Genomic DNA, 15,413 nt, shown 5'->3' with positions numbered 1-15,413 from the left:
TAGTGATTGTGCCACATATATTTACAGCTGAGGTTTTTTTTGTAATTTTTCACTGGGAAACTTTACATGGTTAAAGTGAATGAAAACAGGTGATACATCTGTAAGCTCACATTTAGCACAATTGAAAAGGGAGCGTAAGAATAGCCACAGTGGTTCAGACCAATGGTCCATATAGCCCAGTATCCTGCTTCCAACAGTGGCCAATCCAGGTCACAAGAACAGGCCAGAATTTCAAATAGTAGCAACATTCCAGAACCCCAAAGAGTAACAAGATTCCAGAATCCTAAACACTAGCAACATTCCAGAACCCCAAAGAAGAACAAGATTCTAGAATCCTAAAGACTAGCAACATTCCAGAACCCCAAAGAATAGCAAGATTCCAGAATCCCAAAGAGTTGCAAGATTCTAGAACCCTAAAGACTAGCAACATTCCAGAACCCCACAGAATAACAAGATTCCAGAATCCCAAAGAGTTGCAAGATTCTAGAATCCTAAAGTCTAGCAACATTCCAGAACCCCACAGAATAACAAGATCCCAGAATCCCCAAGTTGCAAGATTCTAGAATCCTAAAGTCTAGCAACATTCCAGAACCCCACAGAATAACAAGATTCCAGAATCCCAAAGAGTTGCAATCTTGATTCTAGAATCCTAAAGACTAGCAACATTCCAAACCCCAAAGAATAACAAGATTCCAGAATCCCAAAGAGTTGCAAGATTCTAGAATCCTAAAGACTAGCAACATTCCAGAACCCCACAGAATAACAAGATTCCAGAATCCCAAAGAGTTGCAAGATTCTAGAACCCCAAAGAATAGCAACATTCCAGAACCCCAAAGAATAGCAAGATTCCAGAATCCCAAAGAGTAGGAACATTCCATGCTAACCCAGATAAATTTACTGCTGTTAACACATTCTCTGGCAACAAGTTCCACAGTTTAGCTATTTGTTGAGTGAAAAAATATTTCCTCCTATTTGTTTGAAAAGTATTTCTATGCAATTTCATTGAATGTCCCCTGGTCTTTGTACTTTTTGTGTAAACAATTGTTTTACGTTCACCCCTTCTACTCCACTCAGGATCTTGTAGACCTCAGTCATATCCCCCTCAGCCGTCTCTTCTCCAAGCAGAAGAGCCCTAACCTCTTAAGTCTTTCCTTGTACGAGAGGAGTTTCCATTCCCGTTATCATTTTGATCATCTTAAAAACCTCCCCCCCCCCCCCCCCGATATTCAGCAGCATTTGTCTGCTCAGCTTCAGCACCTGGCCAGTTAAATACTGGAAAACCGGCTATCTGCTGATATTCAGTGGTACATAGCCAGCCATGTACCACTGAATATTGCCGGTTAGCGGCTAGTCAGTTATATCAAGAATATAACTAGCTATCTGCCAATTTTTAAAATGTGACCGGTCAAGTTTGGTAGCCAGAATATCTTTGGCTGCTCTGGCCAGGGCTGAATGTCAGCTTGACCGGTCAAAGATAAACCGGATATTCAATGTCAGTCACTGGAAGCGGCCCAGCACTGGATATAGGGTCTCAGCGCAGACCACAGGAGTTTAGCCGGTCTAACTCCCACAGTCTTAAAATCGGCCTCCTTGTCTTTCCGTTAAGAGATGCAGAAACACAAGCCAGGCGCTATTCGGCGCTATTCAGGGGTGTACCTGTGGGAGGAGTATGGGAGGGGTGTGGGGGTGGCACACAACGCGTGCATCGTACAGATTGACAGAAATAGGCATGCCCTCCTACACCTGCCACTGACCTGGCATAAGCGGGGCATGCCTTCTTCATAGCACACCGAGGCAGGTTTGTGCCAGTATTCTGTAATGGCGTCATGGTGTGCCCGAGGCAGCTGTAAAACTGTAACCATGGTCAGTGCATGCGAAACCACTTCAAAGCGGTCTTGTGTGCATGTTTTAACACACCTGCAGCCAACAACAGAGCCTTTTCTTTTGCAAATCAGTTTCAAAGCCACTGGGTCTGAACATCAATAAACAGCAGGTATTTGGAAACGAATTAAACTTACATTTAAGAAAAAGAAAAAAAAAGCGTTTATGCGTTTTTTTTTTTTTTAAACAAACCCTTGATATTGTGAAGTTGAAGCAAGAAGCACTTTCCAGCCTGGTTAGTTCTTACCTCTCCCTTAGGCACTATTTTCTGTTCATCCAGTTTAAAACTGGTTCCTATTTTCCTCCTGACGATGGGTGGCTCCTCACCAGGGTCCAGGGGGTATTCTCTGGGCAATTTGCCCGTAAGTTCCTAAAGAAACATAAAACTATCAGTGAAAGAAACACTCCATAATCCGGGCTGAAATTTTTTTTTTTAACTGATAATCGCCCCAATGAGCAAACTTCCCTTTGAAACTAATAATGAAGATGGTTGGTAAATAAATAAACAATCCTGGTGGTGTAGGTGCCCGAATGAGGTGAGATGGTTTTATTAGGATTTATTTACCGCCTTTTTGAAGGAATTCACTCAAGGCGGTGTACAGTAAGAATAGATCAAACATGAGCAATAGGCAATTAGAGCAGTAAAAATATTCGAACAACACTACAAAGTATGGCATGGTAGACTACTTGCAATGACAACACAATACGTAATAGTGAAGGGTAAGGCAAAGTTGTAACATATAGATGAGTAAGAAAGTAGGAAGAATTAGAAAGTAAGGTGACTGTTTTATTGTTTAACTTTTCACCAAGTCAATGTTCTGTACGTAAAAAACTATGATTTGGGATTGTTTCTGGGGGAGGGGCTCAAGGTGACCCCCCTCTCTCTGCCACATGAACAATAGCAGCAGGACATTCATCCACCTCATTTACTTAGTCATTTTCTTAGCTCTTCTGCATCCTCTTTTGGTCTTACTCCTAGATCCCTTTTCTTTTATATCCTACTAGTAAAACATGCCCGTTTCTGGCGCAAATGAAACGGGCGCTAGCACGGTTTTCCTCCCGAACCCCCCCTTCTTACTCACCCCTTCGGCGTTGTGAAGCCACTGACGCCATTGCTCCGCCCTCGATGTCATCACGTTTGACGCGAGGGCGGGGCCCCAACACAGTGTTTTCGGTGGCTTCACCACCACGAACCCTTCGAACCGGAAGGAAGTGCCCAGAGGACCTGACAGTGACGTCAGTGTCCTCAGAACGTTGAGGGTGAGTTTTATTATATAGGATTTTTTTATTTCTTTTATTTTCTCGCGGTACAATATATTTGACATCAAACAAACCAGCAGAACATTATTAAAATAACCTTGAGTTTAACAGGTTGCCAAGCCAATGTACAACGAAATTTGCCCCACAACAGGGGTCATCCTGCCCTTTTCAACCCTAAATGTCACTTTAGCTTCCCGCAACCAACCCCTGCCAACACTTCCTATGCTCCCAGTGCCCAACCTTCCCCCCTCCAAATTAAGACCACTTAAGAAATGTTGAAAGTACTTCTCCCTTTTCTTACGATAGATATAGAAATAACAACATCAAGAAGATCTATCAGTACATCTCTCAAACCCTTACCAATCCATTATGCAGCGGGGGAAGGGGGGGAGTTCAGCGCTTTCCAAAACGAGGCTAATTTAAGTTTGGCTACATTCAAACAGTGACTAATCAAAAACCTCCGAGACTGGGTGGCTCCTGGGATGGTCAAATCAATGAGAAATTAGCCCTAGTCATCAGGCAACCAGAACCCCAGCTCTGTGGGCGCAGTGAGCGCTGAGCAACCCCAATATAGGCGGTTCAGGGGTTACACGCTTACCTGCCAGCACTTTCACCAGCCTTTGATGGGCGCAACTGCTCACACCTACTGTTAGACGCAAAAACTGCGGAAGTACACTACTATCCTATAAGGCAGCTCCAAGCGGAACCGCCATTTTAGAATTCGTGTTTAGGACGTGTCATCCTGACGCCTAAATGTGGGCGCTCTGTCTTGCATCAACTATGTTTGAATTACTATACATAACAATACTAAAAGATTATTTATTTATTTTATTTGTTGCATTTGTATCCCACATTTTCCCACCTATTTGCAGGCTCAATGTGGCTTACATCGTACCGGAGGTGCGTTTGCAGTCTCCGGTGTTTACAAATACAGAGCGATGTTGAGATAAAGTTCATGTGTGACAGCCACATAAGGTCGTTGAACAGTGGCAGAGTTGTGTTTTGTGCATTTTGAATTATTGTGTTATTGTGTTGCAGAGATCAGGCATTTGTTGGGTTGGTAGGGTATGCCTTTTTAAAAAGATAAGTTTTTAGTGTTCTCCGGAAGTGTAGGTTGTCGTACAAGGTTTTCATGTCTTTTGGTAGTGCGTTCCACAATTGGGTGCTTATGTAGGAAAAGTTGGATGCGTAGGTTGATTTGTATTTGAATCCTTTACAGCTTGGGTAGTGCAGATTTTTACAGAATCTGTAAGAATATTACAGTCACAAGATTACTCTTAGCACTGGGTAATTTGCAGAGGTTTAACCCACAGACATCCCAGACTCTCAGTCACTCTCTCTGTCTACGGGTCTATAATTTGCAATGGACGCACTGATGGCATTCGTTCACACGCACACGGACACACAACAGCTTGCAGGGCCAGACAAAGGCGTTTTGTGTTAGCGGAGGTCAGACCTGGAGTGTTAAGGCTCCCTCCCTCCTGCTGCCTGTGAGAGGTGGGTGGGATGCAATTTCTCAGTAGGAAACCAGGGGTGGGATTTTTTATTTTCTTTTTCTGTTGATGTTAAACTTCTTTTGAAATAAACTGAGCAGCCTCTGAACTTGGCATTTCAGATGTACAAGCCGGGATTCTTCGCGAGCTTTTCTTGCAACTATGTAAAAATAAGCTGAAAGAGTGTGTGGTGGGGCGGTTGGGAGACCACCCAGGCCCCTTTCTCCTGATGTGCCTAGCAGATGTGCAGAAGGGACCGTGTGGTCTGGAAAGCTCCTGCACTTTGTCACTTCTGAAGAATTTGGCTGTCGGCTGAGTAAGAGGAATCCAGAATTCTCCAGGACTGACACTAAATGCTCTCTTTGCATGTTCCACAGAAAGCCCTGAGTTTCAGTGTGACAATAGGGTTTCCTTGAGCCCCTCTCACTTTATAGTCGACTTTCTGGTTTGTTGCTAAGGGGGAAAGGGAAATGGGACTTGATATACCTACCGTCTTTCTGAGGTTTTTGCAACTACATTTAAAGCGATTTACATATATTCAGGAAGATCTTGTCAAACAAATCTGATTAATTTGACTGGTGACCAGAGTGTTGGATAGAAGGAGAGTTCTAGATGTGGTATGTTTAGATTTTAGCAAAGCCTTTGACACAGTTCTGCACAGACGACTAATGAATAAACTGAGTGTCCTTGGTAAGGGTCCCAAGTTACTTAGAGGGGCATAATCAAAAGGGGTGCCCAAGTTTTCCTGAGGACGTCCTCGCAGGACGTCCCCGCGAAGGGGCGGGGAAACCCGTATTATCGAAACAAGATGGGCGGCCATCTTTCGTTTAGATAATAAGGTTGGGGATGTCCAAATCTTGACATTTAAATCGTCCTTAGACTTGGTCGTTTCTGATTTTCGGCGATAATGGAAACTAAGGACGCCCATCTCAGAAACGACCAAATGCAAGCCCTTTGGTCGTGGAAGGAGCCAGCTGTCACGTCCCTCACCTATTCTGCGACGTGCCTCAGCGGTCCCGCTTGGCCTCGCGCCCCGCGCAGACTCCCATCACCGCCGCCAAGCCCCAGGAGGGGAAGATCGGGCGCCGGGTTGTGTAGCGGGGCCGCTGCTCCCGCCGTCTGACGCTCTGCCGCGGCCCGAGTCCGTTCCTGAGCACGTCCTGGGTTCGACGCGGGAGCAGCGGCGCCATCTTGGTTGCATCGAGTGCGGGAGGTCTGTCTATGCCCCCGGTGACAGGGATTGGACCAGGGCCCTGGGCTCCGCCCCCTCTCTTGCTGCCAGCCAATCTCGGGTTGCTCTCCCCAGCTGATTCTTGTTGTTCCCAAGGGTGGGGGCTATTTAGGAGCATCTCCCTCGGTACTTAGTGCTTCGGCTTCTACTTCGTTAGAGGAGCTGGTGATTCGGTGTGAATTCTCTTCGTCTGTTTCGCCTGACCTGTTCTGACTCTGCTTTGAACCTGACTACTGCTTTGCTAGCCGCCTGCCCAAAGACCTGCTTTGAACCTGACTACTGCTTTGCTTGCCGCCTGCCCAGAGACTCTGCTTTGAACCTGACTACTGCTTTGCTAGCCGCCTGCCCAGAGACTTGCTTTGAACCTGACTACTGCTTTACTAGCCGCCTGCCCAGAGACTTTGCTTTGAACCTGACTCCTGCTTGCTTGCCGCCTGCCCAGAGACTTTGCCTTGTGCCCGACTCCTGCGGCCTCAGCCGGCGCTACCCCGCGGTTCCAGAAGTCCTGTTGGCTGCCCGCACCTGGAGGCTCAACTTCCAGGGAACGGCGGCCGCCGCAGGTGAAGACTTGGGGTTGTTCGGCTGTCCTTTGGAGGGCCGGTGTCTACCTTATTGCCAACCTTCCAGTAGGACCCAAGGGCTCACGGGATTTACCCTTGGGACACCAGCATTCGTAGTGCACTGGTCCCCATGACATGCCAGGACACCAACCGGGCACCCTAGGGGGCACTGCAGTGGACTTCAGAAAAAGCTCCCAGGTACATAGCTCCCTTACCTTGGGTGCTGAGCCCCCTACCCCCCCAAAACACACTACCCACAACTGTACACCACTACAATAGCCCTTATGGGTGAAGGGGGGCACCTAGATGTGGGTACAGTGGGTTTCTGGTGGGTTTTGGAGGGCTCATATTTACCACCACACATGTAACAGGTAGGGGTGGATGGGCCTGGGTCTGCCTGCCTGAAGTGCACTGCACTCACTAAAACTGTTCCAGGGACCTGCATACTGCTGCGATGTACCTGAGTATGACATTTGAGGCTGGCAAAAAATATTTTTAAAGTTCTTTTTTGAGGGTGGGAGGGGGTTAGTGACCATTGGGGGAGCAAGGGGAGGTCATCCCCGATTCCCTCCGGTGGTTATCTGCTCAGTTCGGGCACCTTTTTGTGCCTTGGTCGTAAGAAAAACTGGACCAGGTAAAGTCGTCCAAGTGCTCGTCAGGGACGCCCTTTTTTTTTCCATTATGGGTTGAGGACGCCCATGTGTTAGGCACGCCTTCGCTACACCTCCGACATGCCCCCGTGAACTTTGGTCGTCCCCGCGATGGAAAGCAGTTGGGGACGCACAAAACTGGTTTTCAATTATGCCGATTTGGGCAACTCTGTGAGAAGGACGCCCATCTTCCGATTTGTGTCGAAAGATAGGCGTCCTTCTCTTTCGAAAATAAGCCTGCTACTGTGCCAGGAACTGGTTGAACAAGGGGTTAACTGTGTGGATAACGGTGTTACTAATGGTATGTGGGAGGGATCAGTTCTTGGTCTAATTCTTTTTAATATTTTTGTTTGACTGTTTGTGAACGATACCAAATCTGACCAGGGTAAACACCTCAGAAAGTATGGAGAACATGAGGAGGGTCCTGGCAAAGCTTGCAGAAAGATAAGAGAATTTGACAACATTTAATGCTAAAAAATTCACAGTTATACATTTGGGCTGCAAAACTCAAGGAATTAGTACAGTTTAGAAGAAATATTCTGTGCAAAGAAGAGAAGGATCTGGGTGATCGTATCTGATGATCTCAGAGTTGAAGCGGTTCAGAGAAAAGCGATGAAAATGGTATGCGCTTTGCGTCACAAGACGTATGAGGAGAGACTTGAGGACCTGAGCATGTATACCCTAGAGGAAAGGAGAGATAGGGGTGATATGATACAGACATTCAAATATTTGAAAGGTATCGATATATAAACAAACCTTTTCCAGAAACGGGAAGGTGGTAGAACTAGATGACATGAATTGAGGTTGCAGGGGAGCCAACTCAGGAATGTCAGGAAGTACTTTTCATGGAGAGGGTGGTCGATACCTGCAATGCCCTCCCAGGAGTGGTGGTGGAGATGAAAACGGTAATGGAATAAAAAAACGTGTGGGATAAACACAAAGAAATCCTGTATAGAAGGTGTGAAACCAAACAAGCTTAGCGGTGATTGGGTGGCAACACCAGTAATTGGGAAGCAAAGCCAGTCCTGGGCAGACTTCTGTGGTCTGTGCCCTAATCGTGGCCGGACAGATTCAGCTTCAGAAGTTGGAGAACAAGGCTAGTACTGGGCAGAGTGCTATGGATGGACAGACTTGGATGGGCTGGAGTGGGGCTTCAATGTCAACTTTAGAAGTTGGAGAACAAGGACAGACTTCTACAGTCTGTGCCCTGAAAATGGTAAGGACAAATCAAGATCAAATATGCATTTCTAGTGTCACATCATACCTTATGCTATGGAGTTTATCTTTTATCTGTCGTTATCTATTATGTTATATCTTAAGGTGGCTAAACATGTAGAAAAGATGATGACAAGTCAGAAGGATGCTTGACTGCAAAGGAAGAGAAATGACCAGCAGAAAAGGAAGGTGATAATTGCCTCTTTATAAGTCTCTGTTGAGGCCCCATTTAGAATATTGTGTACAATTCTGGAGATGCACCTTCAAAAAGACATAAAAAGGATAGAGTCGGTCTAGAGGGCGGCTCCTAAAATGGTCAGTGGTCTTCACTGCTGATGCCTGTCTCCTTGTACGTGTTTAAATGTCTCTATCACATCTCTTCTATCCATCTTTTTCTCCAGGGTGGACATATTTCGATCTTTGTTTGTCCCGTATGCTTTAAAATAAAGACCTACCCACCCCACCCTCCAACATTGCTAATAGCCATGTTGCTATTTTTCTGGCACTTGTCCAAGCTACGAAGCCTGCAACCCATCAGACGTACACAGTCACAGCTAATTATACTCGCTCGGTTTGATTAAAGTAGGATAAGTACAAATCTGGTTATTGTCTTAAACTGACATTTTAAAAATGGACAATGTAAAAATAAAGGTCAAAATAGCAAGTCATTGAGGTCACTCATAAAAAGTCTCACCTACGTATTTCGTCACCATTATTTCCACATATCTAAAGGGAACACACAGCAACCACATACAACTCCGTACAACACTGGGCAATGAACCACTTTCTGCAAAGTTTTGGAACGAATGACAAGAGTCCAAACACTACTGGACTTTCTGAAATCTTCCCAAAAGGCTGGTGGACACAGTAACACAGTCACAGCCTCGCTTTCCTGAGATTCTGCTCAATCAACTACAAAATTCTTGTCCGAGTTTCCAAAATTCTGCAGCAATAGTGTTTCACATTTGCATTTCATTTGAAATATTCTGCATATTAAATCACGTAAGTTTAGTTTGAATATTAAAAATAAGAGATTGTTAATTCACAGATCAGTGAAAACTTTTGATTTGATTCAGGTACTGATGTGAGGGAGAAGAGAGAAGGAAGGCCAGGAACAGGGAGGAGAGAGAGGGACTGAGGATAGAGAGACAAGGAAGAGGGTGATTGGATGGAGAAGAGAAGGGAAGAGAAAGGGGGGACTGAAGATGAGGAACAGAGGGAGGTTCTGGGATCGCCAGGGGATGCAGAGGAGTGATGGAGGAAGAGGTGGCTCTTACCCTGGAGGGGGTGGAAATCTGGAGAAGGAAAAAGGGAGGTGTTCAGTCCTGCTCCCCTCACACCCGTACCTCCTTCCCTCCAAATTTCTATCCCTGCTCCCTAACCTCTTTCTCCCCCTTCCCACCATCCTCTTCTTTTTCTCCTGTCATTTCTCTACCCACAGACCCTTTTCTATCCATATCCCAGGTGTTCAAACATATACATCCCATCCCTTATTCCCTCTGCTCATACAATTCCTATCCCTTCTAGCCCCTTTTTCATAGAACCACCCCCCAAAGCTTATCTAAACCCCCTCATATTGCTTCGTACCTCCTAATCACCCCCTTCCCCACCTCTTTGTCCCAACTCCTTCCCCCTAATCCCCCTCCTGGCACTGATTATGTGGCAAAAAGAGGTGAAGAGGCTGTCCTTGTCCGTGTGTGATGCAGTGGAATTAAATGTTTAAAAAATTACTAAGAGGCAGCATTATATCAGTGGAAGCAGTACGAGAAAAAGGGACCAACTTATCTTCCACCCAGACCCAGGTCAGCAGACAGATGTGGAAATAGTATTTATGATAAGTCTGCTCTTAGTAGAGAGAACATAAGAATAACCACACTGGGTCAGACCAATGGTCCATATAGCCCAGTATCCTATTTCCAACACTGTCATTAGGGTAGACAACATGAGGAAGGACTTAGCGAAGCTAGAAGAATGGTCTGGAATTTGACAGTGTAGGATTTAATGCTAGAAAATACAAGGTCATGCATTTGGGCTGCAAAAACCCGAGGGAACAGTAGAGTTTAAGGGGTGAAGAACTTCGGTGTAGGAAAGAGGAACAGGCCTTGGGAGTGATCGTGTGTGATGACGTTAAGGTAGCCAAACAGGTAGAAAAGGAAACGGTAAAAGCTACAAGGAATGGCTAGTAGGAAAAAGGAGGCGATGATGCCCCAAGACTCTGGTCAGATCTCATTTAAAAAATTGTATACAAGTCTGGAGAAGCACCTTCAAAAAGATATAAACAGGATCGAATCGGTCCAGAGGGTGGCTACTAAAATGCTCCTTGGTCTTCGTTATAAAGCACATGGGGACAACGTAACCAAAGACCGTAATGGACATATCCTAACTCTTCCTCTCCCTCTCTAAGTTCTCCCCAATTGTCTCTAGCATACATGTACCTCATTCTGCCACAAAATCACCTTGAACTTGTTCATACCGGACTCGGTTAACGCAGTTTATGGTACTATGCAAGCCACATTGAGCGTGCAAAGAGGTGGGAAAATGTAGGATACAAATGTAGGAGTGGCCTAGTGGTTAGGGTGGTGGACTTTGGTCCTGAGGAACTGAGTTCAATTCCCACTTCAGGCACAGGCAGCTCCTTGTGACTCTGGGCAAGTCACTTAACCCTCCATTGCCCCATGTAAGCCGCATTGAGCCTGCCATGAGTGGGAAAGCGCGGGGTACAAATGTAACAAAAATAAAATAAATAAATAAATAAAATACTTAAAAATCTCGATATGTATACTTTGGAAGAAAGGTGGGAGGGGAGATACGACAGAAACATTTAAATACCTATGCGACGCAAATGCACAGAATGCAAGCCTCTTTCAATGGAAAGGACACTCTGGAGTGAGGGGGCATAAGCAGGGGCTTATCTGCGTGGGGCCACGGGGGCTGGGCCCCTGTAGATTTGGCCTTGGACCCTCCTGCCGACGACCCTCTCCACCCCCCCTCCTGCCGCCAACCCGCCGTTGCCTATCTTTGTTGGCGGGGGACCCCAACCCCTGTCAGCCGAGGTCCTCTCTTCCGTTGCAGCAAAGCTTCCTGTTCTAAGTGTGACGTCCGACGTCAGACTCAGAATTTGAAACTGAAGGAAGCTTTGCTGCAACGGAAGAGAGGACCTCGGCTGGCGGGGGTTGGGGTCCTCCGCCAGCAAAGGTAGGCGACGGCGGGAGGGGGGGTGGAGAGGGTCGGCAGCAGGGGGGGGGGTCCGGCAATGGCGGGGGGGGGGGGGGGGTGGAGCTCTGGCCCCCCCTCCCGCCGAAGTCCAGATACGCCTCTGGGCATAAGATGAAGGTACTCAAAAGTAACCTGAGGAAATACTTCTTCATGGAAGGGGTGGTGAGTTCGTGGAACGGCCTGCCGGTGGAAGTGCTGCAGATGAAAACAGTATCTGAATTCAAGAGAGCTTGGGACAAATGCATAAGGGAGTGATAGGGAGAGTAGATGGAATGGATGGGGAGACTGGATAGGCCATCTTTATCTGCCTACATTTTTCAATGTTTCTATACTGGGACAGACTGAAGGTCCATCAAGCCCAGCATCCTGTTTTCAACAGTGGCCAATCCAGGTTACAAGTACCTGGCAAGATCCCAAAACAATACATTTTATGCTGCTTATGCTAGAAATAAGCAGTGGATTTTGCCAAGTCCATTTTAATAATGGCTTATGGACTTTTCTTTTAGGAAATTATCCAAACCATTTTTTAAACCTGAGGGCAGAAGGGATAATGCCAGCAAGTGGATGGGAGGGAGGGAGGGAAGGGGGTGGTAGTGATGCAAAAGAGTAGTTAGGGCCATTGGTGATACCAGTAATTTGAAAGAACAAGAAGGGAAGTTGGCAATACAAGGAAGCAGATGGAGTAGGTCGATGCGATAAAAGGTAGCGAGGCCAGGGAAAGGAAGAATGTGATAAATGCCATTGAGAGTCAAATTATGCAAAAGGCAGGAAGAAGGGAAAGTGAAAATGTGCTGAGACAAGGAAACTGAACCCAACCCGCCTTATAAGAACATAAGAATAACCATACTGGGTCAAACCAATGGTCCATCTAGCCCAGTATCCTGCCCCAATTAGTAGCAAGATTCCATGCTACCAATCCCAGGGCAAGCAGCGGCTTCCTCCATGTCCATCTCAACAACAGACAGGAACCTGTCCAAACCTTTCCTAAACCCAGATAAGCTAACCGCTGTTAATACATCCTCTGGCAACGAGTTCCAGAGCTTAACTATTTTTTGAGTGAAAAAAATATTTCCTCCTATTTGGTTGAAAAGTATTTCCATAAAATTTCACAGAGTGTACTTTTTGAAAGACTGAAAAATCGATTGACTTTTACCTGTTGTACACCACTCAGGATTTTGTAGACCTCAATGATATCCCCCCTCAGCTGTTTCTTTTCCAAGCTGAAGAGCCCTAACCTCTTAAGCCTTTCCATTCTTTACCCCTTTCCCTAACCCAGTTTCCTACTTCCTTCCTCCTGTCCCTCTTCTCTCTCCCCACCATCCACCCACTCTGTCTCTCTTCTCCTCCTCTTGCCTCAACCCTCCTGGCTCTCATGTGCAGCAGGAGCCTCGAGAGCTGGGTGCAGTAAGCAGCTCACATAGGTGCTGACCGGATAGGTATGAGGATTACTTATTTACTAGTAAAACAGGCCCGTTTCTGACACAAATGAAACGGGCACTAGCAAGGTTTTCCTCGGAGTGTGTATGTTTCAGAGAGAGAGAGAGAGAGAGAGAGAGAGAGTGTGTGTGAGAGAGAAAGTGTGTGTGAGAGATGGAGTGTGTGTGTGAGTGAGTGAGAATGAGTGAGAGAGACAGAGTGTGTGTGTGTTAGAGAGAGAGAGAGTGTGTGAGAGACGGAGTGTATGTGAGAGACAGAGTGTGTATGTGTGGGGCTCCGAGTTCCATGACCCCCTCATTCCCTCCCTCTCCTCCCCTCACCCTTACGAACAGACCCTTAGACAGCCTGTCACATGGTGTTTGCTGATCGGTTGGCTGGTCTTTTGTTCTCTCTGTGGATTAACTTGTTTTTATAACCATGTGCATAAATAAAGGAATTATTCAAGCCAATCAGCTTCTTTTCAGAGAAAGTTGTTTGTGACCCCTGAGGCAGGCGCTTTGGCGCCGAAACACGGACCGTGTCGGGTCCTTGATATGAATATTCTGAATAAACTGGTTTTTGATATTGTAACTCCAGCACCATGTGCTGAGGACGTCACTTCTCTCCCTGGGCCTCCTTAACATCAGGTAAGCCCCGTCTTATATACTTCCTGGTTTTAGGCTCCACCCCCTCCTCCAAGCTCACTTCCTCCCAGGCAGGAGTAATGCTCTTAAGATGGCTCAGGCTGTCTAAGGGTCTGTTCGTAATGGTGAGGGGCAGGGGGACAACGAGCTATGGCGAATTACTCCCTGCTAAAGGCTTTGTCTGTACATATCGTTGCCCCCCCCAATTAACAGATTGCACATTCCAAGCCTCACATCAGAATCTGGAACTTACCGCTTCCCGTAGACACAGCTTCTTCAGCTCCTCCAGCCTCTGTTGCAATGTCTCCTCCAGCGCTTCCTGCCTGGATTTCAGCGCAGCAAGAAGGTCCTTCTTGGCAGACTGGGAAGTGTCCGACTCCTGGGAACCTAATGACAAATAATGATTTCACTGGGGCAGCTGACAGCAGAACCCACATCTGCAGCATGCATGGATTCCCTTCCACTTCAGCTCAGCTTTCCAATATGAATCACACAACACCATCAGACATGAGTTTGGCACAAAGAACTGTTTGCCTGGCAGGAGTCCAGCTCCCAGCCGAACTTCCTGCCTGCAGCTGGGCGTCTGGCTGTACGCAACCAATGTGTATTTTTCTGCATAGACATTCATTCTCCAAAATGACTCAGATGCTGCCCCCACAAGAACAGAGAGAAACCTATTTAATTTCTATGATTTTTCTTCTGGAAGGTCTTTCATTTGCAAACCAGTTTGCTGCTTTCAGGAAAAGGCGATATATCAAATCCTTAAACCTTATACAGAAGAAAATTCAAGCGTCTGTTTGATAAATGAGCATTTTCAAGAGACGGCCACCCCTCAAATCCTCTTCCACACACACACGTATCCACTAACCGCATACTGTCACGGCTGTTGGACTTGTGTGCTCAGCACCTGGTCTCCGTTACAGATGTGCCACAAATTTCTCCTCAAAGTGTGTAGAATTTAAGTTGGCCCAGTGCCGAGAAGTTCATCATTAGGATAAATGTCTTTCTGGGTTCACAGTATTTTCACACAATTTTGCCACTATTCTGTGGAAACTTTGACCATTAAGTCCTAACAAAACAAAAGTTTTCATGAATAAGCAAAGCACAACAAATTCTTGGAAAATTTCTGGTGACAGGAAGAATTTACTTCAGACACATTAATCCACTAGTCGCTGCGGAAAATGTTTGCACTGAACCGATGCCATCCAAAAATAGCTCTTTAAACTACAAACGAAGCATTAATAAAATCTAATGAAGGAGCAGAAATATTATCTGTGGCTGACGTGTCATCTCTCGAAATAGATTCCTCCTATTCTATGTGAAGCGTCTGTTCAACGCTTTCCAAAACTACCAGGACTAGGGGGCATGCGATGAAGCTACAATGTAGTAAATTTAAAAAGAATCGGAGAAATTTTTTCTTCACTCAACATGTAATTAAACTCTGGAATTCATTGCCAGAGAATGTGGTAAAGGTGGTTAGCTTAGCGGAGTTTAAAAAAAAGGTTTGGACGGCTTCCTAAAGGAAAAGTCCATAGACCGTTATTAAATGGACTTGGGGGAAATCCACTATTTCTGGGATAAGCACTATAAAATGTTTTGTACATTTTTGGGATCTTGCCGGGTATTTGTGACATGGATTGGCCACTGTTGGAAACAGGATGCTGGGCTTGATGGACCTTTGGTCTTTCCCATTATGGCAATACTTATGTACTTATGTAGTGCATTTACAAATTAATCTGCTCCCTGGGCACATTTTAGAAGTTAAAAATGCAATCTTTCCAGGACTGGACGCAGACACACCTTGAACAAGAATTAGTCTAGGGAACGCGTGGAAGGGATCAGGAACC

General features: G+C 46.0%; 1 protein-coding gene across 2 annotated transcripts in view; it reads right to left on the bottom strand.

Annotated features, from left to right (window-relative positions):
* FRMD4A (FERM domain containing 4A) overlaps positions 1-15,413 on the bottom strand; it is a 362,260-nt gene that overhangs the window by 31,542 nt on the left and 315,305 nt on the right. For both annotated transcript variants that reach the window (XM_030216141.1, XM_030216142.1), the window contains exons 15-16: positions 13,820-13,953; positions 2,129-2,251 (exon numbers count right to left, since the gene is read on the bottom strand). In XM_030216141.1, the coding sequence (XP_030072001.1) occupies positions 2,129-2,251; positions 13,820-13,953 (257 nt within the window). The remainder of the gene's footprint in view (positions 1-2,128; positions 2,252-13,819; positions 13,954-15,413) is intronic.

Source organism: Microcaecilia unicolor, chromosome 10 (genome assembly GCF_901765095.1).
Source record: "Microcaecilia unicolor chromosome 10, aMicUni1.1, whole genome shotgun sequence".
Classification (NCBI taxonomy): Eukaryota; Metazoa; Chordata; class Amphibia; order Gymnophiona; family Siphonopidae; genus Microcaecilia; species Microcaecilia unicolor.
Note: the sequence above shows the minus strand (reverse complement) of the source record. Positions and strands in the feature narration are given on the sequence as shown.